The sequence below is a fragment of the Malus sylvestris genome, chromosome 2 (genome assembly GCF_916048215.2).
Source record: "Malus sylvestris chromosome 2, drMalSylv7.2, whole genome shotgun sequence".
Lineage (NCBI taxonomy): Eukaryota > Viridiplantae > Streptophyta > Magnoliopsida > Rosales > Rosaceae > Malus > Malus sylvestris.
The window spans coordinates 4,845,935-4,869,914 of record NC_062261.1 but is presented as its reverse complement, the minus strand read 5'-3'; the positions used below and the strand labels follow the sequence as shown (position 1 = coordinate 4,869,914).

The following is a 23,980-nucleotide window of genomic DNA, read 5'->3' as shown; positions in this document are numbered from 1 at the left end:
GTATGTCCTACTCATACATCCCCGGAACCAAAGTTATCTCCAAAAGTCGTCTATTGTAGTTCAAGATGTTACATGAAACATTGAAACATAAGTTTGTATGAATGCTACTTGTACCTACCAATGTGATCACAAGATGATGTGTTTGTATACGTTTCTATCCTTATTCAATGGATCAAATTTCAAATTAATTGAGTGAGCCTATGAATCAGGTTGATTTGTAGAGTTAGTGAAGATCAGTAAAGATGGTTTAGACACATGAACTGAACTCTTAGCCGTCAAAGCAAAAGGGTAGACAAATACCTATGAAGACTATGAAAAAGATTTGAAAAAAAAAAAGAAAAAAAAAAGACATGGAGTACTTTTTCAAGATCCACTTGAATAGTAAGGATTTATTAAACTTCTTTTTCTATAAATAATTAAGAAATAATTAAGAAAATTATATTAAACTTCTTTTTCCTTATAGTTTCTTAATTCTCTCGACATCCAAACAAGAAAAATAAAAATAAAAATGAAAGAGAAGATATAGATTGAGTCGTGGAGTTAGCAAAAAACAAATGGGATTTATGGGAGTAAATTAATTAATCAATTAATTAAATAATAAGATAAGGATTAAAGAAAACAAACACGACAGAAAATATATGCGATGGTAGCTTACAAAGACAGTGACGCACTACAATGTTATCCAAAAACGACTAAGTTGTAGATTCGGATCTTAGATAAGCATCTTCCTTTTATGACAAGATGACACCTCACGACCTCTGATTGGCCGTCTCAATTTCTCTATTTTAATTTTTTTTTCCTCCATCAATTTATTCGGTATAACACGTGTTTTATTTATCAATGTCATACCAAAAATATAAACTCGTAGCTGTCTATGTTACGATACATAAAATATGGCCCATTTTGTCTGTACAGCAATTTTTTATCTTTGGCATCCGTATTCTAATTAAATAAATCAAATGAGAATTAGAGTTAAAACAAAAAGAGAAAAATGATGTGTGAAAATAATTTTCTTTCATGAAGTAGTATATTCCCGTATCTTTATACTCCACAAAAAATGCTTAGCACATACATGTAAAAAGTTATTATTTCCTTACAACAAATAACTTGAAGTTGATATGTGCGCCAAAACTCTTTGATATTGATGCTAATGCGTCAAACAATGGAAAAAAATTTCAATGTGCCAGAACACGATCCAACCGCTTGAATTATGATCTTGATGTAAATAGGGAAGATTATTTTACATATAGGTTCGTCTAGCAATATTGAGAGATTTTTCCTACGCCCAAGGATGTTCGTACGACCCAAAGATTATTTTACTTAATACTACGATTTTACAATATTATTTTTTTATCTATAAGTGAGAGACTATAAATTTGAATCTCAGAGTTCAATATCACTATACTAATAATATCGTTATAGTAAAATAATAACATCAGACGACGGTATTAGCGTGGGACCAAACAACCAATGAAAAGGGAGGAATCAATATGTAACGCTATCGGTCTCCGTCCTTTTTCAACCCTCTCTCTTGAAAGCCAGCAAAAGTGCAGGAAGGAAATAGTGTTATATTGTGTGGTCAATGAGCCGCAGCCAGCGAGGCAATTGCAAATTTCCTCCGTCTGCTTCGAAATATAAAATTACGCGCTCTCTCACTCTAACCCCCCTTTCTCTCCTCTCACTCTTTCTCTCTCTCTCTCTCTCGCTCCTACGTCTCTCCGTCGCGATTATCGACGCTGTTCGTCGGCCATGGCGGTCTGAGAGAATGTCTGCGGATTCCCTCCTCGCCATAATCTTTGTCTCGTCCTACCGATAACAAGCTATCCGAGCGAAACAAAGAAAGAGAGGGACTTCCCTAAAATATATACATATATATATATATTTATATAAAGAGAGAGAGATACAATCACACGGGCTTATGGTAATAATGTCTGCATTGGACCCTCTCGATTCGATACTCTTCTCTCTCAGCAAAGCGTTCTCCAGCCCGCTAGCGGTCTTCGTTCAGATCCAGGTTTGTTTTTTTTTCCTTCAAGTTTCGATTTTTTTCGCCATTTTATGTTTCTTTCAGATCCCGGTCCGTTTGGTTGCCGAGAAAATTCAGTGGAAAATTTTCTTTTCGTTGTGTTTAATTTGTAATTTGGTGTCGCGGCTGATTCGGTTCTGGAATTGCCGATTCCTCAAATTCGAAGTTTGAGTTTCCTCAATTACGATTTATGGCGGCAGTTTTTATTTTCGATTATTGAAAAGAAAAATTAAAGCTTCATGCTTTTTGGCTTAAAAGTAATTTTCGAATTTCTGTGTGAAATTCGCTGTAGTTGCAATCAATGGAGGTCAACTATTTGATTTCTGGGTGAGAGAGAAGTCAAAAATCCAGAAAATGAGGTTTAAACTGAAAAAAGTAGACTGCTTTAGGATTGGGAATTGTTATTGGCACTTCAAAAATCGACTTATATTACTCCTTGATTTCGCAATTTCTTAGGCAATTCTTTATGTTACTTTCGAATTGAAAGATTAGTGTTTTTCATAGGAAGTTCAAACTACACTCTATTGGGCAATGAGATTTGGAAGATTAATATCTTTGTGATATTAGATTAACATAGTTAAACTATGTTTTTCTTTTGGTGGGCACGTCTAAATTTCTGTATTTGCGCCGTAGGGTTGTCTAATCTGTTTGGTTCTTGCTTTCGGATGGGCTTGTGCGGCTTATGTCAGGTACTTGAGTTTATATTCTGACTTCAATGTAATATCAACTACTAGCATGGCCACCGTGCTCGTTCGGTGTTAAATCCATTATGTGCTTGATATTCAACATTTTTTTCGTCGTTATGTGAACCGCACAGGAATAGGGAGATTAACCGGATGAAGGATAGTATGCAACGAGGCAATAGCTTTGCTTTCCTTTGCCATGATATCGCTGAACTTGAGCACTCATATCAGCTCAAACTGCCAAGAGTAACGGTTGTTATGCCTTTGAAGGGATTTGGAGAACACAATTTACACAATTGGAGAAGCCAGGTTAGAGGGGCACATTGCTTTGGTCCTGTCAATAAAAACAACATAAATTTACGAATTTGGCTACAATAATTGCATGTGTTTACGACAATCATCATCTGATGGTCATATATAATTCATGTGAATATTTGTATTTAATACAATCGAGATGGTGGTTGTATTCAATACATGTAAGTATTGTTACCAATCCCCAATTTACATATCAAATTATAAATCTTTCGACGGGGATGCTAAGAGTTTTCTTTGGTTTAGAGGGTATGCTCTTGTGTGTACATTTTCTTCTTTGGGGAAAAAAGGAGTTGTTGAAACAATTATCATATGTTCAACACCTTTTAAATGATAGATTATATGGTGAAGTGTCCAAAACCCTTGTGCTACCTGATTTAATTGGTTGAATTTGTATCCAAGGTTTTCTTCCAGTATGGTCTGAACTATTTTGTTGCATTAACGAACACAGGTCACTTCTCTATATGGTGGTCCCTTAGAATTTATGTTTATCGTGGAAAGCAGAGAAGACCCTGCTTATCGTGCTGTATCTTTGCTGCTATCAGATCTTAAGGTATACACAACTTCCCAATAATCATGGTTTCTTTAATATAAGAAGAACTCAAGAACATCCAGGAAAAGTCATATAATATATGCCTGGAAGCGTAAGTTTAATGCCTAACATGTGTGCCCAGATGACCTGTTTTAAGTTTAACTTCATTTCCTTGCAAGACAAGGCTGATGCTAAGATTGTTGTGGCTGGTCTTTCATCTTCCCTATAAGTTTAATGTGTAACATGTATATGCTTACATGTGTGCCCAGATGATGTGTTTTAACTTTAACTTCGTTTCCTTGCAGGACGAGGTTGATGCTAAGATTGTTGTGGCTGGTCTTTCAACAACCTGTAGTCAGAAAATTCACAACCAATTGGTATGTACCTGATTAAAATAATTTACACTTTGCTACTATGCTTGTGCAGTAGGGTATATGTCTACACTGTATAAAGCATCAGACACATTGTTGTGTAACTTTTCTTCTTGTTTAAGTCTCTTTGCATACATGGTTCGAACTTTAAAGCATGTCATTCTGTAGTGACTAATTATATCAATTACTAGATCGTAATCTCTTTTTGCAGATTGGAGTGGAGAAAATGCACAAAGACAGCAAGTATGTATTGTTTTTGGATGATGATGTTAGGCTTCACCCTGGGTCGATTGGAGCCCTAACCTCCGAGATGGAGAAAAATCCTGATGTAAGATTTTTTTATGCTGATCCTACCTTATACTATGGTGTGTTAGCTGTGGGTTCTGTTATGGTGTTAATTCTGTTTAAATAATGTGCAGATATTTATCCAAACCGGATACCCCCTTGATTTGCCTTCGGGAAGCTTAGGGAGTTACTGCATTTATGAATATCATATGGTACCTACTTATTCTTCAAAAAAAATTCATATACATGTATCTGTATTTTAACATCTAAATAGTAAATACACACGTATATAATTTTTAGTATTTATTTCTTGTATTTTATCTTAAGCTTCCTACTGTATCTTAATTGAAGTCTGACTCCTTGTCCATCTTTTTTTGTATAGCCTTGCTCAATGGGCTTTGCTACTGGTGGAAGGACATTCTTTCTGTGGGGAGGATGCATGATGGTAAGTAGTAGTAACCTTCTTTAAGTCCTGCATGCACAAATCATCATGCCGTTTTAGTTGTTTTAAATTTCTTGCTGTTTTAACTGTTTTAAATTCCTTGCAGATGCATGCAGATGATTTTAGACTCGACCGCTATGGAGTGGTCACAGGACTTAAAAATGGCGGTTACTCTGATGATATGACTCTTGCAGCTATAGCCGGTAATATACTCATTGATGTTTTCTGTGCTAGGTGAAGGCTTAGATGCATTCATCTTGTCAATCTGATATAATTACCCTGCCAACTTATACCCTGTCTTGTGCATACCATTTTTTTTGGCTGTTCGAGTGTTAAACTAGTGCTCTCCCTTTGTATTTTTCGTGTTTTTGTAAATCTTCTTTGGGGGGGAAACATTTACAAAGGGAAGGGAGACATTACATCAGGGATTTTTTTGCATGATTTGGTTCTGTATGGTTTTAAAGTGGCTATGCATTGTTGCTGATGTTATGACCTTTTCCAGGTGCTCATAAAAGGCTCATCACATCACCTCCAGTTGCCGTTTTCCCCCATCCGCTTGCAAGTGATCTTAGTTTTCCAAGGTTTGTAATGCATACTAAAAAAAGTAAAAATGCAGTCATACTTCATGCTTACATCTTTTGACGTTTCATGTAGGTATTGGAACTACTTGAGGAAGCAGACATTTGTGTTGGAATCATATACAACAACAGTTAACTGGATTATGAACCGTGCATTGTTTACCGTCCACTGCTATCTCTCATGGGGATTTGTAACACCATTCTTAATGGCCATTATTCATATCACCGCAGCCCTACGAATGTATATTACAGGGTATTCAATCGAGGAAACAACCTTCACTTTTGGTGGTGAGCACTCTTTTCTCTTTTAGGTAGGTAGGTTAGTAGCGTTGATTCAAATGCTAATGTAGAAAACCAGTGTGCAAGATAAAATTAGATTCTCTTACCCGTTTATATGATTATGATTCCTTGCCTAAAAGAAACCAACGTTTCTCAAACTCTTAAATGTTCATCCACCCTTTCCAGGATTGAAACTGGTAGGCTGCCTAGCGACATGCACAATTATCGAACTTCTTTCAATGTGGAACTTGACCAGGATAGAAGTTCATTTATGCAACATGTTATCGCCGGAGGCTCCTAAACTCTCACTTGCTACTTACAACTGGAGCCTTGTAAGTATCCATCTCTATACACTCGAAGAATTGTGAATTTCATTATTTGTGTCTTGAATGCTGTATATTACACTTAACTAAATATCTTGACTGAAAGTATTTTGAAGTACCATAGAAAAACAGATTTTCGTAATCTCCATCTCTTTAAAGATCCAAACTTCAATCTTAGTTGGAGCTCTGGAACGTCTTGATGATGGCTACTGAGTATTCTCCAATCCTCATTCACTGGTTTTCGATTTGGCAGGTTTTTATCGCACTTATAGTAGATAATTTTTTATACCCCATCTCTGCCTTCCGTTCTCATTTCTCTCAGTCCATAAATTGGTCTGGTATTCGATATCACTTAAAAGATGGGAAGATATTCAAGGTATGCCGTTTAAGGCCTTTCTTCTTAGCTTTAAAGACTTCATTTTTCCCTACATATGAAGGGAAACAATGTACAACGTTTGAGCTGCATGTTCTGAATTATAATTTGTATGTTTTCGCTGAAGATTGAACGAAGCAAGGATATGGGTCCAATATATACGGACTTGGGAGGAAAGCATTTAGGGAAGAAAGGAGCTCCTCCGAAACTGTCATTCGTCAGCTCTTTGGCTAGAAGTTTGGCACAATGGTGTCAGCCGAAGAAATACGATATCTAGCGAATGTGATTGGAGAAAATGCCTTTCGATCGGTTTGCCTGGCGTTGAAAGATCGGATGGGCGACGAGATTGTTAGAAGAAAAAAATTGTTGGGGTTAGATTGGTTGGCCATTCAATTATTGATTGATTTAAAGTGTTTTAGGAATTTTAGTCTCATTTTTTCAAAACCCCATTCAATCCATTTGTTCTTCAGCCTCAAACCTGACCTGCCTTGGTTGATTTGTAATTTGCACCCCTTTTCTTTTAGTGATGTAATTCAAATTCTTATACAGTTGAGATTCAGATGATAGCAAGTAGAGATTTGATTCCATTTCCAGTGTTGCACTGTTGGCTCTTCCCTTCATTTTCATCTGCAGCGAAGAAGATATTTAGCCAAAATAGTAACTGAGATCGTTCACCGTCAATCATTTTGGTTTTTTTGTGAAAAATCTTCGTTTAATTGAAGAAATCACCAGCTCAAATGAAGGGGTTGATCTGATAAAATACCCTAAATTTAACGAAGATTTTTCACGGAAATATCAAAACGATTGACGATGGACAAGTTTAGGGACCACTTCTATCAATTTTACATCTCGGGAGCCAAAGTGAGAAGTCAAGCCAATCTCAAAAGTCGAAAAACTTTGAAAGTTTGAATCGGAGAATGAAACGCAAGTGTATTGACTATGAAATACGAGTTTTGAAGGGTGCACATGTGAGGAGCCCTACAATTTAAAACATGAACTCGATCAACAACTAAAAGATATCTCGGTAATGTGCCCTTTCTTGGTTAAAAAAATGAGGACAATTGGTGGCAAACCACGGTTATTCACCCCTTCTGAGGGCCGGGAAGACTCACAAAGACATTTCAACACCCCCTCTTGCCGCAAGTTTGACTTCCACACCAACTGGTGCCCTTTTGATTTAGTCAGCAGATAAAGGAAAATTTTCTCACTGAAACCCACTGGAAAGTGTGTACAGATACATTGCTGCAATCAAGAAATGGAAATGCAAAGAGAAAAACGGAATGGCAAAGTACATTCCCCAACCGATATTACAAAAGAGAGAAATATGACTCCGAGTTGGTCACAGGACCAGATCTCCAATGTAAAAGTCGTCGATCATGTCAAAGACTCGGGTTGCATGCTGCGGCCTACCACACCAAAAGTAAACATAACAAGAAAATGTCAGGAACTGATATAACCTTGCAAATGCAAAACAATGTGCTGATGTCTACATACATTCCGTTGATTCTTAGATTTCGGGTTAGGAAATATTTAAGAAAGAACAAGCGGGTTAGTTTTAAACAGAGCAGGACGACAAGTACTTCTGCCTTTCCTGTACCGGAACTATCAACGAAACAAACATTCAGATTTTGCACAAACGAAGAACAATTACAACATATTACAAGACACTATGTTCGGAGCTTCTCCTAAACATACATCAGTAATCAATCCCAAGTAGATGGACAAGGCTTTTCTGAATATTATGCAGTCACATACATTAATTAACACACATCCAGCGAAATAATCGATCATGAAATTATCAGTTGGTGAGTAAGACTTTGTCGTAAGAATTTAGGGATGGAACCATGAGTGCAAGTGAAGAAAACATGCTTACATCTAGTGACAACGAAAACAAGCGATACTCACCCGAAAAACCCTTCAGTCGAATCATCCCCAGCATGATCTAAAATGGCATCACCACCCGGGTGCTCCTCTACGTACGAGGTAATATCATATACCTACAACGTTTGTTGTTAACACAAGGATTATGCAAGTGTGAATCCATGGAAAACAAGAGAGCCTAAGGAACTGAAAAATCGAAATGTTACCTTGTCTTTAATAATTATCCAACAATCCGTTCGCTTGTTATGCAACGAGACATCAGCTTTCGTGTACACTCTGGCCGGCTGAAGAAAACCAGAAAATTAAGGTAACACAAACAGTTCCTTAAAAAACAATCTTAATTTTTGGGTGTTAATGTTGCTAATAATTACAATTACCTTCTCATTCGACAGAACTTTCTTTACTTTCCCTGCATCGAAACAAACATTTTTTTTAGTTATAAAAGTTGAATTTTTTGAATCTAGTACAACTTTATTTTGTTTTTCAAGATTAACCAAGAAGAAAATACCATATTTTGGGCCTCGTGGGATCAAAAAGAAAGCTACCAGAAGGATAACCGCCACCAGCGCCACCGCGGCGATCATCATATCTCAAAGCTGAGATCTTTACACTTCGGAATTCTAAAACCAACCAACCAACCAACGAGAACAGATAAGATAATGTGGCAAATTTCACATGAGCTCAAGCTCCTTTTTCAATTAAGTTAGATAATAAACACACACAAAAAGACACTGTTTGTTGGGTTCGCATTTTTTTGAAACCAAGCAGTTTACTAGGATTTTAACCGACTCGAAAGACCAACTGGGTTCTTGAAGTACGAGTTACCAGAATGTGTTTGGAGCTGCCGAGGTTTTTAAAGATTCTAGATTTTGAGGCAGGGCGCAATATTAGAGAGAGAGAGAGAGAGAGAGAGAGAGAGTGAAAGAGAGAGAGCGAGAGAGAGAGAGAGAGAAGGAGGGAGAGACCTACAGATTGGAGTGGATTTTCCGGCGATGGCGACTGAGAGCTTGATAGGCGGATTCGCTTCGAGATCTTAGAGGGAGAACTGTATGACTCAGACGCACTCTCTCTCTGCACTCTGTTGTGTAATCGTGTGGGCCATATAGATTTTGTTGTTGAATTGTGAGAAGCCTACATCTGATAATGGTTTAGTATTGGGCCTCAATGGGCCCAAGCAGGAGAAGATTTTTTTTTTTTTTTTTTTTTTGGTATACGAGATGGATGTTTGAACAAATATATTTGCCCATTTTGGTAGAGAACAAAAGTTACTAGCACTGCTTCGAGTAAAATTGTACACCTAGGTTTATGACAATAAATTAGAAGGTGCACAACTTTGCATAATGTCATGTTCAATGTTAGTGCTGTCTAGACCTCGCATTTAGTGACCATTGCTATAATTAATTAATAGGCACTTAAAAAATAAGAAAAGGTGCATAGACGGTTTAGGTTGCAACTCTCGATTGAACATAGTGTTCTAAAAATTGGCCTAGGCGGCTGCCTAGGCGCTGGACGGTTACCGGGCGCTGCCATTAATTCCTAATCGATCGCAAAATCGGAAAACATATTAGGCAGACGCTAGGTGGGATTAGGCGGGTCTAGGCAGAGCTATGCAAGTCTGGGCGGAAGCTAGGCCGACATATGAGAAGACGTAGGATCTGAAATTTTTTATCAATCCAGAAAAATGATGTTGCAAGTCGCGAGGAAGAAGATGAATGGGTGGGAACCACCACATTAACTTTCAATTTAAACGAACGGGTGAATTCTTTATGGTCTTACCATCTCCTCTATTTTGGTTGCACGAGTTTCCTCTTTACCATTTTTTTTATTTCTTTTAAGACCATTTACAAAAACTGGTAAAAAGAATAATAACTCTATCTTGAGAGAAGATTCTCGTCGGATTCTCTTTGTGAGGATTCCGGATCAGAGATCCTCCAATCACATTCATTCATCGTACATCGTGCCGCTAATTTTTGTCAGATATTGTTTATATTCAATTTTAAATAAAAAAATTATAATGATTTTTGATCGTACGATATATGATAAATAGATGTGATTGGAGGATCCCCGAAATCCTCCAAAAAGGATCCGGTGAGGATCCTCCTGGAACTCTCTTTACCATCTCCTCAATTTTCTATTGTTTTATTATTCTTTTTTCTTTTAAGACAATTTACATTAGTATGTATTTAAATTCTAACATCACATATATATTTTTTTTAAAAGACATATTATTTATATATGATATTGTAAATTTAATTAATTTATATTAAATTTACATAAATGTGTCTAGATTCCGCTTGGCCAGTGGACGTCAACTCACCGTCCAGACTAACATATAGCGTCTTTTAAAACTTTGATTGAACATAACATATATAACTTCTTTTTTGTATTTTATTTTTTTTATAAATGGTAAGAGGCTTATTAGATAGAAGAAAGTGTTTTATATGCATTGCATGCTCACTCAAGCAAATTCGCAGAGACGACGTACCTGTCTGACTGGTTGGTTGGGTCAAGATGCTGAGTTACTGACTCATGATTTGAGGTTGTCCGTCAGCGGAAAGTTTGGAAAATCCAGCCAATGATTTGAGGATATCTGTTCGGAGACGAAAGAAAATGCTCCGCGGGTCGCTTCGGAAGAGAGAGAGAGAGAGAGAGAGAGAGAGAGAGAGAGATATAGATGGTTTGGTATGAAAAAAAATGTTTTTACTGTGCTTTAAGAATAGATTTATTTTTGTTTCTTCACGTTTTGAGCTTTTTTTATCCAAAACTGTAAAAATAAGTTGTTTTAAGTATTTACCAAATACATTTTTGAGCTCAGCTTTTTTCTATACCCATTTTTTATAAAAGCATCACAGTACCAAACTAGTACAGAAAGACTGACTGTTGTCCAGATCGGCAAATTTTGGGTTTACAAAATTGCCCGAAAATGCTATTTATATTTACAAGAATTTCTTTACCATGTCTTGGTCGTGTTCAAACTGTTGACCGCATATGTGAAGTGTGTGTTGGAACTAATATTAAACTCAACATGAATCCTAAATCACATATTAATATGTATGAGTACAAGACTTACATGTCGAAGACATAGTAGTTGTAAAAGAATTCTTCTACTTACTTAAACACCCCTATATTCTAATGATAATAATAGACTTCTGAACGTAGAACCTTTTCTTTGTAAGCAAGGAATTCATTATATATAGATGCAATAATAGACAACTTCTATCTATCATAAAAGGTTGGTTGTTTACCCGTTGCACCTAATCTTAACCGTGTATGAAACAGTTGTGATTAGTGCTTATTTTTAAATTCACGTTAGAATGTCGACACCGTCACTTCGAGGTTTCAAAGTGTCCGTGCAACATAGTTCGCAAGCGCAGGCTGTAGAACATCAACACAGCAGTGCGTGTGGAAATTGTTGGAATCTCTCACACACGTATGTGCTTTGCTACAGTGGGCGTTTGGACTTTTGCTTTAATACTTGAAGTTCGCCCACCATTCAATTTAATATTATTGTGTGACTGACATTCAACGTAGGAGATTAGTCAATTACGGCTTTCGGTTACGAGTGGGATATTATATTTCTTTTTCAGTACAATAATAATTTTATACTAATAATATAAATTATTTTATTAAAATTTAAAGCTGTAGGACTGAGTAGCAAGTAAAATATCATGATCCAATGTATGTACCCATCAAATCTAATAATATGAATTATTTTATTAAAACGAATGCTATTGTGATAGTAAACCAAATTCTCTATAGAATAATGTTTGCGTTCTCCTATATAGAGGGAGTCTAGTTAATCCTCACTCATGGTTACCTAATTTTACCTTAAATATTACACTTGGACACGTTCAACTTTTATCATAATTTGAAGATTATATCTACAAAAAATTATTCAATTTAAAATATTATTTTAGTTATTCATATGTATTAAACAAATGATTAACTCGTGATAAAAAAAATTACTTGTTAGCAAAATTATTTATTGTTTCACATGCATGAATAACTAAACGAGATCTATAAATTAAATAATTTTTTACAAAAATAATATTTTAATGATAAAAAAAAATAGAATAAGCTATCCGGTAATAATATCTAAACAATAAAAATTAAACTATCCGATAATAATATCCAACAATAAAATACATTAGTCACACGGAAACACAAATAATACGCTTATGTCGATAATCTGGAACAAAAGCACTTGAGTTCACACTTCAAACCTCTTTGAAGCCTGCAAGGTTTGTCTGTACTTTGCTGATTATTCAGCATCATATCGACAGTTGGCACCCTCTAAATTCTCCACCGAAAGCCACACGATAATTACACTGACGCAGACGAATAGCATAAAGATGCAAACAAAGCATCAATTATTTCAATAACTTTTCCTCTTAACACAGCTGCCTTTTTCGTCACCTTCTTTGCTGCTCCAATCCCTCTCAAATTACAACCACAAACAGTTTAGTTTCCTTCAAAACAAAGAAATGGGTTGCTTCAGTCGTTCACACCGTTCCAAACCCAAAACCACACCTCCGCCGCAGTACGGAACCCAAGACCCTACTGAGCAATTCCAACAACCCAAAAACATCCAGCAGCAAGTCTTCCTCCAAATCCCAGGATGCAGAGTCAACCTCATGGACGAAGGAGAAACCCTAGAGCTCGCAAGCGGCGACTTCGTCCTCGAAAACATCTTGGAAAACAACGTTACTCTGGCCACCATAATCAAAGTCGGCGAAGAACTTCAGTGGCCGCTGACAAACGACGAGCCGGTCGTGAAGCTCGACGCTTTGCACTACCTCTTCTCCCTCCCCATGAAGGACGGCGATCCGCTGAGCTACGGTGTCACTTTTCCCGACCAGTGTGAGAGTCAGTTGGCGTTTCTGGATTCGTTTTTGATGGAGCACTCTTGCTTTAGTGCCACATCGACCAAGAATAATAAAAATAAGGGGGTTGATTGGAAGGAGTATGCTCCAAGGATTGAAGATTATAATAATGTGTTGGCCAAGGCGATTGCGGGAGGGACTGGTCAGATTGTGAGGGGGATCTTCATGTGTAGCAATGCTTACACCAATCAGGTTTGTTTTTGGCTTTTTATTTTAAACAAGCGATTTAATTTTTGTATTTTACACACAATTTATTTAAATTAGGTGCCAAGAATTCGAACTTTGCTTCATATGGGAAACACACACCCTAGTTAACTTGGCCGAGCCAACATTTCTTTTAACCCTAAAAACAGTATAACATGTAACAAAAGTTAATATCCCGATTTACATAGTTTTAATGGTCAAAGATTTTACAAATTGCGGTACTGTAATATGTCTGGGACGACATAAGTTTGATATATATTGGTAACTTATTCTGTGACAACTTAAAACTTTTTTTTTTTGTTCAAATGATCAATTTCAAACATCTAACAATAATTTGCATGATGGGAGAAGAAAACAGGTCCAAAAAGGAGGCGAAGCGACATTGGCTCGTTCCGTGGAGGGGAAAAGTTATGTCAAAGAACAAGGAAGCAGTAGCAGCAAATCTGCTGCAAAAAAGAAGAGTGGAATCAACAAGAACTTAAAACGGTTAGACACATTTTCTTTACATTATTTTGTGAGCGTGTATTGAAAGGTTCTCAAGTGAATGGATCTTCTGTATTGCCATGATTCAGTGTGAAAAATTTGTCAAAGATGACATCAAAGCTCAGCAAAGCTATGCTTGATGGGGTTGGTATTGCGACTGGATCGGTGATGGGGCCGGTAGTTAACTCCAAAGCAGGGAAGGCATTCTTCGCCTTGGTTCCGGGACAGGTCCTCTTGGCTTCACTTGATGCCATCAGTAAGTTCAAATTCATACATTCTTTACATTGAAAATTCTGCCATACATTGCTTTTTGAGATTCAGTATACCGTCATATATAATGGTTTGATCTAAAACATTTAAATATAGCTGTTCGTTTGAATGCATATTCGAAAAATTCTCCACATTGCCAAGGCTACATATTGAAATATGGTTCATCCTGCAAATTGCAGATAAGATTTTGGATGCAGCTGAAGTTGCAGAGAAACAAGCCCTATCAGCTACCAAGGGTGCTGCTGGTAGAATCGTCAGCAACAGGTAATAATGACCAATCATACATATTACAATTGAAGGGTCTTGACTATTACAACGATTATATAGAACTGGAGTGACACTATACTACATAATGAAGTACTAAACCGCGTTTATATAGACAGCTTACAGTCTGTTTGGTGTCTTTTTATTTATATTTTCTATCAAAAGATTATAACCAGTTCTAATTATGCATATTTCCCGTCATATATACACTTTTGATTCTTGGATATGTGAGTTGAATTGCTAGTAATGTTGAGAACCGGCAGGTTTGGGGAGAGTGCAGGGGAGGCAACTGAGGATGTGATTGCAACAGCGGGGCATTGTGCTTGCATTGCTTGGAACGTCTTCAAAATTAGAAAGGCCATCAATCCAGCATCATCTGTCAAAACAGGAGTGCTCAAGAATGCTGTCAAGAAAGGAGTCAATAATGCTGTCAAAAATAGAAGCAGAGATTCTTAAAAGCCATCTGAGATTTGTCAATTAGTGTTGGGATGTTTGATGGATGTGTAAAAAGTTGCCACTATGGATTAATTCTAATCGTTATTGAACCTATTGGAAGTGGGAATTTCAAGTTTGAAACTCTTTTCTTCTTTCATTTTTTTTTTTGGCTTATTTTTAGATACATTTCCTGGAACTCGATTTTAATCTTCCTCTATTCCCTTTCAACTCAAAAATCACCACCTTACCATCCGAAACTCGAATTTGATATCATTTTGTCTCTGAAACTTGAAAGTCGTCTTGTTGACCCTAGAAACTACCAAGCCTACGTGGTACGCAGGCCGAGTAATCTATAAGCTCACTACGTCCTTCGGTGAATGCGGGGCGTGCCAACTCGTCGGCCGAGCTCGGTCGAGGAGTAAATTTGTTGATGCTGCGTTAGGCGCACGGCTGACTTCTGCGTCTCGCGACTGTGGCCGAGAAAGGAACACGTCTCGGCCTCTTGGGCTCTCGAACCTGAAGACAATGTTACTATTCTTACGAAGTTCACGAATCGCCGTCGTCGGATTCGGTCACCGTGATGTTATTCGTCAGAGTAAACTCTCGCCGAATCGACACCAAAGTGTTAGGGCACAAATACTCAAAGCAAATATAAGTTTTAATAGTGAACGTGGTTCGGCCGTCCGAATGCCGAACTCTAAATCCCACTTGGGAGTATCCAATCATAAAATAACTCGGCGTGCAATGCGCCGAGCTCGATATACTGTAACACCTCACTTCGCCGAGGAGGCTAATGAGATGACCTCAATCAATAAGGATCTGAAAATCCTTCTCGACCGAGACTTGGATAGGTAACCAACCGTCCTCACCGCAGTGATGTTGATGCCAACGGAAGATACTGCGAGAGCGACTGATTCTACGATGACAGAGCTATCTATGCCGACTTAAGATATCACCGGTTGCTTCCACAGTGCTGTTGATGCCAACGGAAGATGTGTCAGCGAAAAAAGAAGAAAAATCTCAAGTTGTTGAGAGAGTTTACGCAGGGCAGTTTTGTGTTGAATTGCAGGGGGCTTTGAATGATGCACAGCCTCTTCTATTTATAGCAACGGCTCCCCCCAAGGTCGAGTTAAAACCCCATTCGGACTAGGACTTCTTCTCCCAATAAAACACTGACTCGACCAATCCTACTTTCATTATGACTGTGAACCTAGTCCTTTATTGAGCCGGATTCGCTCTCGGGTTATTAATCCTACCGAGACTCCTTATTGCACCAGGACTCGACTTATCTTACGTCCTGACCTAGCCGACCTAGGTTTGGAGGCCCACGTACTGAACGATCCATGCCGTAAGGCCTTCCGGGCCGAGAATGATTCTCTACTCGGCCTAAACTATTATTTTGGGCCTAAACACGTCTCTATAAAATTCAAAATTCAATTCACATTGCCTTTGATCTAATCAAGTTGTTTTTTTTTTTTTTTTTTATCTCTTCAATTTCTTTTAAACTTTTTATTTTTATTTTTTATTGTTGAATGTTTACACATAATGAAGATTTATAATCAAATTTATTTTGGTGGTGGGTCTCACATATGTTTCAGGAGGCGACCTATAAATTTCAAGGAGAAGTGAGAGTCTACAAGACAGTGAAATAAATTTTGAGTTTCAAAGAATAAAGTGATAACTTTTGAGTTACATGCGACAAAGTGAGGTCAAAATGAAGTTACAAGGAGTGTAGCTAATAATAAGCCTACTTTTTGGGGTGGGGTTGTGGTACATTATACTACATATATAGTTCCTTGTAACAAACGCAATTTAAGAGTAAAAAAGAATATGAAACTACATCTACCGTTAACAATCACAACGTAATTATTACCTGAAAAAACATGGAACTATATTGTTTAGGGGAAGAAGTTGGTCTCTTTCTCATTATTCATCTCCCTTAAGCGTTGGAAAATGTAGGAAAAGGGAAGGTTTTATTTACTTAGATGTTTTGTTTTATGTTATTTTATTAAGGCTAAATAGCCAAAATGGTCCATAAGATTTGTATAACTCATCACTTTGGTCCCTAACATTTCAAATCGATAAAAGTGGTCCCTGAGATTGTCCACCATCCATCATTTTGGTCATTCCGTTAAAAACTCAGTTAAGTATCCTGAAGCTCTTGGCCGAAAGTTTGGACAATTTTCAAAACTTTGTAACTCAATCGTTTCTTAACCAAATTCAACCCATAATATATCAAAATGAAGATAGGAAAGTGTAGAATAAGATTATACATATTTAGAAGCCCAATATCTGCCGGAGATAGCAGGAAAATAGTCTCAAAGTTGATTGGTCTGAAGGAAAACTGGAAAACTCGCCGGAAACTAGGTAAACTTTAAACGTTCATAACTTCTTCAATACTCAACGAAATCAAGTGATTCAAAAATGAAAATCATACTTCTTGATGTGATGAAGATAATGGTACCTTTTTTAGATGGCTAACTCCAGTGGTTTGTCTGGAAAACAGCTCGAAAGTGGCTGTCTTGGTCTCAAGTTAGCCACTTTCGAGCGTTTTTCCGGCCAAACCACGGCAATTTAGCAGTCTACAAAGGTATCATTCTCTTCGTCTCATCGAGAAGTATGATTTTCGTTTTCGAATCACTTGATTTCGTTGAGTATTGAAGAAGTTATGAAAGTTTAAAGTTTACCCAATTTCCGGTGAGTTTTCCAGTTTTCCCTCGGATCAGTCAACTTTGAGGCTATTTTCCGGCCATCTCCGGCATTATTTGGGCTTCCAAATAGGTATAATCTTATTCAACACTTTCCTATCTTCATTTTGATATATTATGGGTCAAATTTGGTTAAAAAACGATTGAGTTACGAAGTTTTGAAAATTGCCCAAACTTCCGGCCAAAAGGTCCGGGACACTTAACAGAGTTTTTAACGGAATGACCAAAATGATGGATGGTGGACAATCTCAGGGACCACTTTTATCGATTTGAAATGTTAGGGACCAAAGTGATGAGTTATACAAATCTCAGGGACCATTTTGGCTATTTAACCTTTTATTAAGGTCTACGTTTTCTTGTCCTCAAGGAATTAGGTTTTTTCTTATTCAATTACGTTTACTTATTTGATTAGATTTATTTGTTTGATTAGGTTTGTATCTTGTTCTCTATAAATATCTCCACGTAGAGAAGAGCAAAGCATTTGAGTTGTGCAAAATTATCAGAGCCGTTTAACTCTAAATAAGTATAGATCATGGTTTTCTAGCGATATTCTAATATATTCTAGACTAGAAAATACCAAAAAAAATCTTTTAAATTGAGTATAGAGAAGGTATATTGCTCTACCTAAGTACATCAATTTTTTTTTTCCCAAGGGACCAACTAGTGGTTGGGCCACGATAATCTATTTTTTTTGGGTCGTGAAGACTAACATAGCATTTCAATCTTCCTTTGGGCCAATGTGATACACCAGCATCATAAACCAAATCCAATACATAGTGTGTGAAATAGTGTCTGAAATTTGTCTAGAATCACCATAAAAAAAAAAAGAAGGGGAAAACCACATTGCTATTTGCTAAATATAGAATAATTTTTTTTGGAGAGAGGATCATCACCGGATTCTCTAATCACATCAATTTATCATACATCGTGCGGTCACTTTTATCAGATAATGTTCATATTCAACTTTAAATAAAAAATTTACAATAATTTCTGATCGTACGATGTATAATAAACGGATGTGATTGGAGCATCTTTAAGATGCTCACAAATCTGGCAAGGATCCTCCGAGATTTTTTTGTTTGAGGCGAATGTACTTTCATGGAAAATTTGTAAGACATGTCGCTCAAACTATGTATGCACACGGGGTCGTCTGTTGTGTTAGATTCTACAGTACACCCTCGAACTAATGTTATTTGTACGACAAGACAACCTATTCAATCTGGGCCGCCGCAGTTCTAACTCTCATAACTCCCAACTGAAAGTCCTAGGACGAGTACTAATTTAACTTAGAAGTATAACTAAATTCCAATGTAAAACTAATTCAAATTATGAATTAAATTAATCAGTTATGCAAACTAAATCCTACACAAATATTCAAAAGAAATATAAAGAGTATGCTCATGATGTAGGATTTAACGAGGCAAAACCCACCACTGGGAAAATCCTCGGGCTACCGAGTTAGGAAGCACTAAGAAAGAAATAGTACATAAAGACTTACAAAACTCATCAACTAGACACACATACCAGTTGGCAGCTTTGCCTTCGCGCTTTGCTACTCGATCATTCGTCAGTCTTCGAGTTGAAGTGACACGACACTAACGCGATCGTCAATCATCTTTTCCTTGAACTTTGCAAGATACGAACTCGATCATGCAGAATGTTTATATGATGAAGTGTTTATTTGAAAAACAATCAATTACGAAAATCACAAAACACATTTTCATAATTGACATTCAATTAAAAATCTAAATGAAAGCAGCACGAAAATAATATTTTCTCTTTAAAAATGCATGCTGTTGAAACCACAAGATAGCAGCAATAAGAAAACAATTCGTTCTGCTAAAAAACCAAGGCTGCTGCCTTTAGATGCTTTTATCTAAGTAAACCAATTTTCTTGCATATGCGGCTCACTTTTTACAAGACCCAGACAACTCTTATAAAGACTCAAAGCACCACATCGATTAAAACCGATAAGAACGCAATCCGAGTAGTTGACTCCCCACCAATCATGCAATCAGATAAGTCCCCTGCCATCAGATAAGTTCCATCATGCAACTAGATTATTTTGATAGCATTTTTTAGTAATTAATATAGAAAGGATAAGTCAATTTAAATAGATAAAACACACAGTGAAGAAGAGACCTATCTCAAATACAATATCATGAGATATAGATGAATGTAGTTGGATGTATGCGTGCAAACATATCTGAATACGTATCTCATTACGTAATATCTTCGCATCGAAAATGTGAGTGACCTCCCTAGACTTAAATAATTACATTTGAAAATAGGTAACAAATCTTAAGCTATTACAGCTCAGGCATTTTGTCAAAACTTGCCAATTTTGCACTAACACCAGTCGCCGCCGCTTATATCGACGAAATTAAGAAACAGAAACTCCCAGAACTCCAAATTCCGATTTCAATGGAAGAGGACGATGGCACGAAGCAGCTGAGCATATACAGGGCGGCGAGGACAATAAAACGACGGCAGAACACCCTCTACAACGCCCTCAAATCAATCTACGACGACTCAATCTTCGTCGGAGAAATCTCCCAGCTCTGGCCGGACCTCCCTCTCCTCGCCAACCTCCGATGCGGCCTCTGGTATTCTCCGACTACGAACTTCCACTCCACCTGCTACTTCAAATCCACCGACGGCCACACCAACAACTGGTCCTTCAACACCTCCCGCCTCAACCTCCACGTCGCCCAACTTGCCGGTAAGGTGCACCGTAACACCCTGCATCCAATTGTTATTCTCGTTTTTTTGTTTGATTATTGGTTTGATCTTTTCTGGGATTTTATTGAATTGGGTAGGGCAGAAAGGAGGGTGCTTTATTGTGGATGCGACTCGGAAGGGGAAGCGATTTCCGGATAGCATGTCGAAGACAATTCCGATTTGGACATGTGTTTTGAATCGGGCGATTTATAGGCATTTGAAGAAAGATCATCAGAGTGATTTGTTCAATGATGAGGTGAGTTGAAATTGAAAACAAAGAGAATTTTTTTAATAATTTGGTGTAGTTTTGAATTATGCATTAGTCTAGAAAGGTAGAGAATTTGATGTGTTTTTGTGAGTAAATTTTAGCTTGTCCTAGTTGTATTATAGTGTGATAAACATGTTTGGGACGGCTTTTGAAGGAAGCACTTTTGTTTAGAAGCGTTTTACATGTCCTAGTTGGATTGATTGTTAGAATTTTTATTGAAAATCCAAGTAGTTTCTGGAATAACACTTGGAAGTGCCTCCTAAGGAAGCAACCAAAAAGCACTAAAAAGTGTCTTTATGACGCCTTCTGTCAAATGTTGTCAGAAGAGATTTTGGATGTCTAAAACAGCTTTTAGCCATTTCGGAGCAGGACCATACATGCCCTTAATTGGGTGCTCCGTTTCTTTGAGCAATTCTAATATGTGTTACCATTCTTGCCGAAATTATGTAGTTGTCAATATGTTGACTTTCTATCCTTAAAATTTTCTTGCTTTGATCAGGAGCTAAGTACTTCTGGTGAACATTCTGAAGAGAATGGACAGACCAATTTTGATTGGGATTGTTCCTTGCATCTTCCTCTTTGGGTTTCAGAAACAGAGAAGGCATCTATCGAGGATCGATTAGACGAATGGACTCAACAGTTGGAAGCCAGCGGTGCTGACATTGCCTCTCTTGCTTCTTTTTTGAAAAAGCCGCTGCGCCCTCTGTGGATATCACAAAAGACTGTGATTTGGTTGAATGAAGTTCCAGACCATGAATCCTGGGATTTCACACCCATCATTCTTGTTTCTGCCTCTGCCTCTAATGGTGTTGTACCACACAGGACTAGTTCGGAATTTAGCTGGAATTACATAGCAGGAGCCGGTGATGATGAAGAAAGCTGGGCAAGGGGTTTAACACCCACCCTCTTCTGGAACCATGCCTATGATATTATCGATGTGGGGCCTGTTTTGTGTAACCAGATGGTAGCTGATATAGTTGAGAAGGATCGTGTTTATCGTGCTCAAAGGGGACAAATTGCTCCTCAGGTTTCTGTCAAGGCCCCAAATTTGATAGAAAACTCAGTTCATTGTTTGCACGGCGACTCGTTGTTGCCTTTGGATATTTCAAACACGAATATGGATTTAAATCCTTGTGATGAAGATTGTCCTATGTCGTGGCTGGGTTCAACTGGCCTTGCTGTAGGCATATCTCCAACCGGTATGTTCAAAATTACTCATGGTTTGTTAGCATCCAAAATCCAACCAGACCCTTAATTTTCGGCTCCGTTTATCATTGCAAGTGAATGTTATGCGTTCATATTTCATCTGCCTCCCAAAACACTCCTTTGTTTCTCATGCTTTGTTAATTCTTTTGGCTTACCCTTAGGTTTACCTTATTTGTTGCAGCTGCAGTATCTAAAGTTGATTGCATATTGAATTGTGATCAAGAGTCAATCCATGTTTCTCATCGGAATGCTATAGCATATATGCATCTTCCTATGGTGGTGAGTTCAAAAGAATAATAGGATAGCATTCTTATATTCATTTTCATTATGTAATTGTTCTACTAACTTTTCACTTTTCATGGCAGACATCGAAGTTTGATCGGTTTTCCTTGTTGAATAATCTCCCTTCTGCTGTGAACTTTGCAAAGTTGAATCTAAGTGAAGGGAAGACCCTCCTAATTTGTTGCCACAATGGTAAAGACTTCACAGCTCTTTGCTTAGTCCTATTCCATTAAATAAAACCATTCCTCCGTGCATAACATTGCATTTTATTCGAGCTTTTTTTCATATACGGAATCTAAAGAACTTTAGTGGGGTGTAGTCAAATATTGTTCTCTAAGTTATCATGCTTAGTACATTATGCTGGGTTCAGAGTCGATATGTCTGCATTAATTACGTTGATCTGTTACTTGCCCTTGCTGAACTTAGTTGATAACGATATAAATATATATTATAATTATACTATATGAAACTTATACCACATGATGTTTAATTATTATTATTTTTTTCTTGGATTACCGTTAATGTGTCCGCTAATATTTTCCAATCTTATATTTATTCCAGGGGAAGATATCAGCGTATGTATATGTCTGGCAATCTTGACTTCATTATTTGATGATAGAGGTATGCCTTCTTATGCTCCTAGAAACTTCTTCAACTTTGAATTTGATGGGTTTTATTGTTTTCTCGTTGTGTTGTATGTGCATGTATGTGTATATATGTATTGTCATGAGTGTAAGCCAGTGAGTGTATCTTCTTATTCATTGATAATTATTGTTCTCTATCAAAAGAAATGATGTTCTTGTCGTTCTTATGTCTTGGAGGGGTGTTTAGATTAGATGTAGCGCATAATCCCCGCCCCCTCATCCCTTTTCAGTTAAACATATTTGTCTAAGCTAGATTGTAGTAACTGACTCATTCTCTCTGTGGTTTAAAATTTGTTTATTGTCCTGGATGTTCAATACTGTTGCACTACCAGCATTTAATCTTATTCAAGGAAAGTTGTAATGATATTTTGTTCGAGTATTTTCTGACATTCTGACAATGTCATTAGGAACCTTTGATGGTGGAAGCTTCTTCAGTGAGACATGCATTACAAAATTAGAAATGCGGAGAAGACTCGTAACTATCTGTAAATATGTAGTAAATGCAAGGCCTTCAAGAGGAAACCTGAAGCAAGTTTTTGGTTTTCTTAATGGCGGAAGAGCTGTCACGGAGAACGGGCCTGCTTAGACCTTCACTCACAGAATTAGTTTGACTAAATTAGCGAAGCATTTGTGCCGAAAATAAGCAAGTTGCATCGTTTCTGGGCCACAGCTTCAAAGCTTACTTTAACAAGTCCATTTGGGTGTGATCTGTTGCAATTTTGAGAGGGAGGCAACTCATCAGGCATGGAGCTGTATAACCGAGTAACCATTGTAACAAAGAGAAAGGGAACTTTGAGAACAAAGAAGATACGAGGCCCCCAGTGGGAAGAGGAGAGTTACGTTCATTCACTTTCATTCGTTTCGCACTCTCTTGCATTCTTTAGTAGCTGCTAAATCCATGGCAGAACATGTTTGTTGTAAGTCCATGGATATTTTTGTTGTAAGTCTTCATTAACGACTCTGGGATTTCATTGAATCGCTTTGAGGTTGAGCTGTTTATGATAAATGTGAAGTGTAAACCCTAGTTCTTTTGATATACAAGATAAAACATATCTTAAGATTTATTTCACCCAATGTCATATGTTTGATTTCCCCCTCCTCACGGTATCGCTTGTATATTAAAACATGGAAATGTCGGAAAATTATGGTATGTTTACTTGTGTGTAATAGGTGTTAGAATTATTTCGATTATTTGCATGTGTTTACTAATTTCTAACTTTTTGAGCGATAATACCCTGTGGAACTAAAAAAGGTGTAGGTTTTATATTAAATTCGTAATCTAATACTGTTTGGACCCAATTTTACACCATCGGTCCAAGCGATCGAGGTCGTTGAGTGAGCATGGTTCTTAACCGTCAAATAAGATAATTTGCTATTGTTAAGAGATAATATTATAGTTTTTAATCATAATAATTATCTTTTAATAAATTATCTCAATTTTCTTGTACAACGAGATAAATAGGATGCAAATTATATCTTAAACTTGAAGCAAGCAATGCAGTTCAATTTGATTTGCGATTCTCGGCA

At 37.2% G+C, this 23,980-nt stretch overlaps 4 protein-coding genes across 8 annotated transcripts; 3 read left to right on the top strand and 1 right to left on the bottom strand.

Annotated features, from left to right (window-relative positions):
- The first annotated feature begins 1,587 nt into the window (after positions 1-1,587).
- Positions 1,588-6,791, top strand: LOC126596503 (uncharacterized). Its single transcript, XM_050263110.1, has 14 exons — positions 1,588-2,014; positions 2,660-2,715; positions 2,844-3,018; positions 3,473-3,574; positions 3,859-3,930; positions 4,136-4,252; positions 4,344-4,421; positions 4,592-4,654; positions 4,758-4,854; positions 5,154-5,232; positions 5,306-5,517; positions 5,695-5,840; positions 6,085-6,207; positions 6,332-6,791. The coding sequence occupies exons 1-14, from the start codon at positions 1,919-1,921 to the stop codon at positions 6,479-6,481; spliced, it is 1,566 nt and encodes a 521-aa protein (XP_050119067.1). The 5' UTR covers positions 1,588-1,918; the 3' UTR covers positions 6,482-6,791.
- A 602-nt stretch (positions 6,792-7,393) lies between these two features.
- LOC126596605 (cytochrome B5-like protein) lies at positions 7,394-9,207 on the bottom strand. Of its 2 annotated transcripts, none has more exons than XM_050263249.1 (6): positions 9,051-9,207; positions 8,594-8,705; positions 8,463-8,494; positions 8,292-8,369; positions 8,110-8,201; positions 7,394-7,610 (listed from the first exon to the last, which is right to left on the bottom strand). In XM_050263249.1, exons 2-6 carry the CDS (start codon positions 8,670-8,672, stop codon positions 7,544-7,546), a joined length of 348 nt encoding a protein of 115 aa, XP_050119206.1. In that variant the 5' UTR covers positions 8,673-8,705; positions 9,051-9,207; the 3' UTR covers positions 7,394-7,543. The 2 variants fall into 2 exon arrangements, with proteins under 2 accessions (XP_050119206.1, XP_050119216.1); XM_050263259.1 differs by having other exon boundaries at positions 9,055-9,197.
- A 3,246-nt stretch (positions 9,208-12,453) lies between these two features.
- On the top strand, positions 12,454-14,765 carry LOC126596556 (senescence/dehydration-associated protein At4g35985, chloroplastic-like). Of its 2 annotated transcripts, none has more exons than XM_050263183.1 (5): positions 12,454-13,160; positions 13,531-13,658; positions 13,745-13,911; positions 14,105-14,189; positions 14,453-14,765. In XM_050263183.1, exons 1-5 carry the CDS (start codon positions 12,570-12,572, stop codon positions 14,643-14,645), a joined length of 1,164 nt encoding a protein of 387 aa, XP_050119140.1. In that variant the 5' UTR covers positions 12,454-12,569; the 3' UTR covers positions 14,646-14,765. The 2 variants fall into 2 exon arrangements, with proteins under 2 accessions (XP_050119140.1, XP_050119148.1); XM_050263191.1 differs by having other exon boundaries at positions 14,434-14,629.
- A 4,688-nt stretch (positions 14,766-19,453) lies between these two features.
- LOC126596366 (uncharacterized) lies at positions 19,454-23,527 on the top strand. 3 transcript variants are annotated; one of them, XM_050262940.1, is made up of 7 exons: positions 19,454-20,059; positions 20,157-20,309; positions 20,821-21,541; positions 21,709-21,806; positions 21,893-22,001; positions 22,371-22,430; positions 22,861-23,527. In XM_050262940.1, the coding sequence occupies exons 1-7, from the start codon at positions 19,757-19,759 to the stop codon at positions 23,037-23,039; spliced, it is 1,623 nt and encodes a 540-aa protein (XP_050118897.1). In that variant the 5' UTR covers positions 19,454-19,756; the 3' UTR covers positions 23,040-23,527. The 3 variants fall into 3 exon arrangements, with proteins under 3 accessions (XP_050118897.1, XP_050118889.1, XP_050118905.1); XM_050262932.1 differs by having other exon boundaries at positions 19,460-20,054; positions 20,152-20,309; XM_050262948.1 differs by having other exon boundaries at positions 19,466-20,054; positions 20,152-20,309; positions 20,821-21,520.
- The last annotated feature ends 453 nt before the right edge of the window (positions 23,528-23,980 follow it).

What these genes read in the sequence shown, in the direction of transcription:
- LOC126596503 (XM_050263110.1), top strand. Translation starts at nt 1,919, where the DNA reads ATGGTAATAATGTCTGCATTGGACCCTCTCGATTCGATACTCTTCTCT. An exon ending in GCATTTATGAATATCATATG is followed by an intron (nt 4,422 to 4,591) that starts GTACCTACTTAT and finishes TTTTTTGTATAG; the next exon opens with CCTTGCTCAATGGGCTTTGC. An exon ending in AACAACCTTCACTTTTGGTG is followed by an intron (nt 5,518 to 5,694) that starts GTGAGCACTCTT and finishes CACCCTTTCCAG; the next exon opens with GATTGAAACTGGTAGGCTGC.
- LOC126596605 (XM_050263249.1), bottom strand. Translation starts at nt 8,672, where the DNA reads ATGATGATCGCCGCGGTGGCGCTGGTGGCGGTTATCCTTCTGGTAGCT. An exon ending in CCCACGAGGCCCAAAATATG is followed by an intron (nt 8,495 to 8,593) that starts GTATTTTCTTCT and finishes GTTTCGATGCAG; the next exon opens with GGAAAGTAAAGAAAGTTCTG. An exon ending in GGATAATTATTAAAGACAAG is followed by an intron (nt 8,202 to 8,291) that starts GTAACATTTCGA and finishes CAAACGTTGTAG; the next exon opens with GTATATGATATTACCTCGTA.
- LOC126596366 (XM_050262940.1), top strand. Translation starts at nt 19,757, where the DNA reads ATGGAAGAGGACGATGGCACGAAGCAGCTGAGCATATACAGGGCGGCG. An exon ending in TATGTTCAAAATTACTCATG is followed by an intron (nt 21,542 to 21,708) that starts GTTTGTTAGCAT and finishes TATTTGTTGCAG; the next exon opens with CTGCAGTATCTAAAGTTGAT. An exon ending in TTCATTATTTGATGATAGAG is followed by an intron (nt 22,431 to 22,860) that starts GTATGCCTTCTT and finishes CAATGTCATTAG; the next exon opens with GAACCTTTGATGGTGGAAGC.
- LOC126596556 (XM_050263183.1), top strand. Translation starts at nt 12,570, where the DNA reads ATGGGTTGCTTCAGTCGTTCACACCGTTCCAAACCCAAAACCACACCT. An exon ending in GCAATGCTTACACCAATCAG is followed by an intron (nt 13,161 to 13,530) that starts GTTTGTTTTTGG and finishes AGAAGAAAACAG; the next exon opens with GTCCAAAAAGGAGGCGAAGC. An exon ending in ATCAACAAGAACTTAAAACG is followed by an intron (nt 13,659 to 13,744) that starts GTTAGACACATT and finishes GCCATGATTCAG; the next exon opens with TGTGAAAAATTTGTCAAAGA.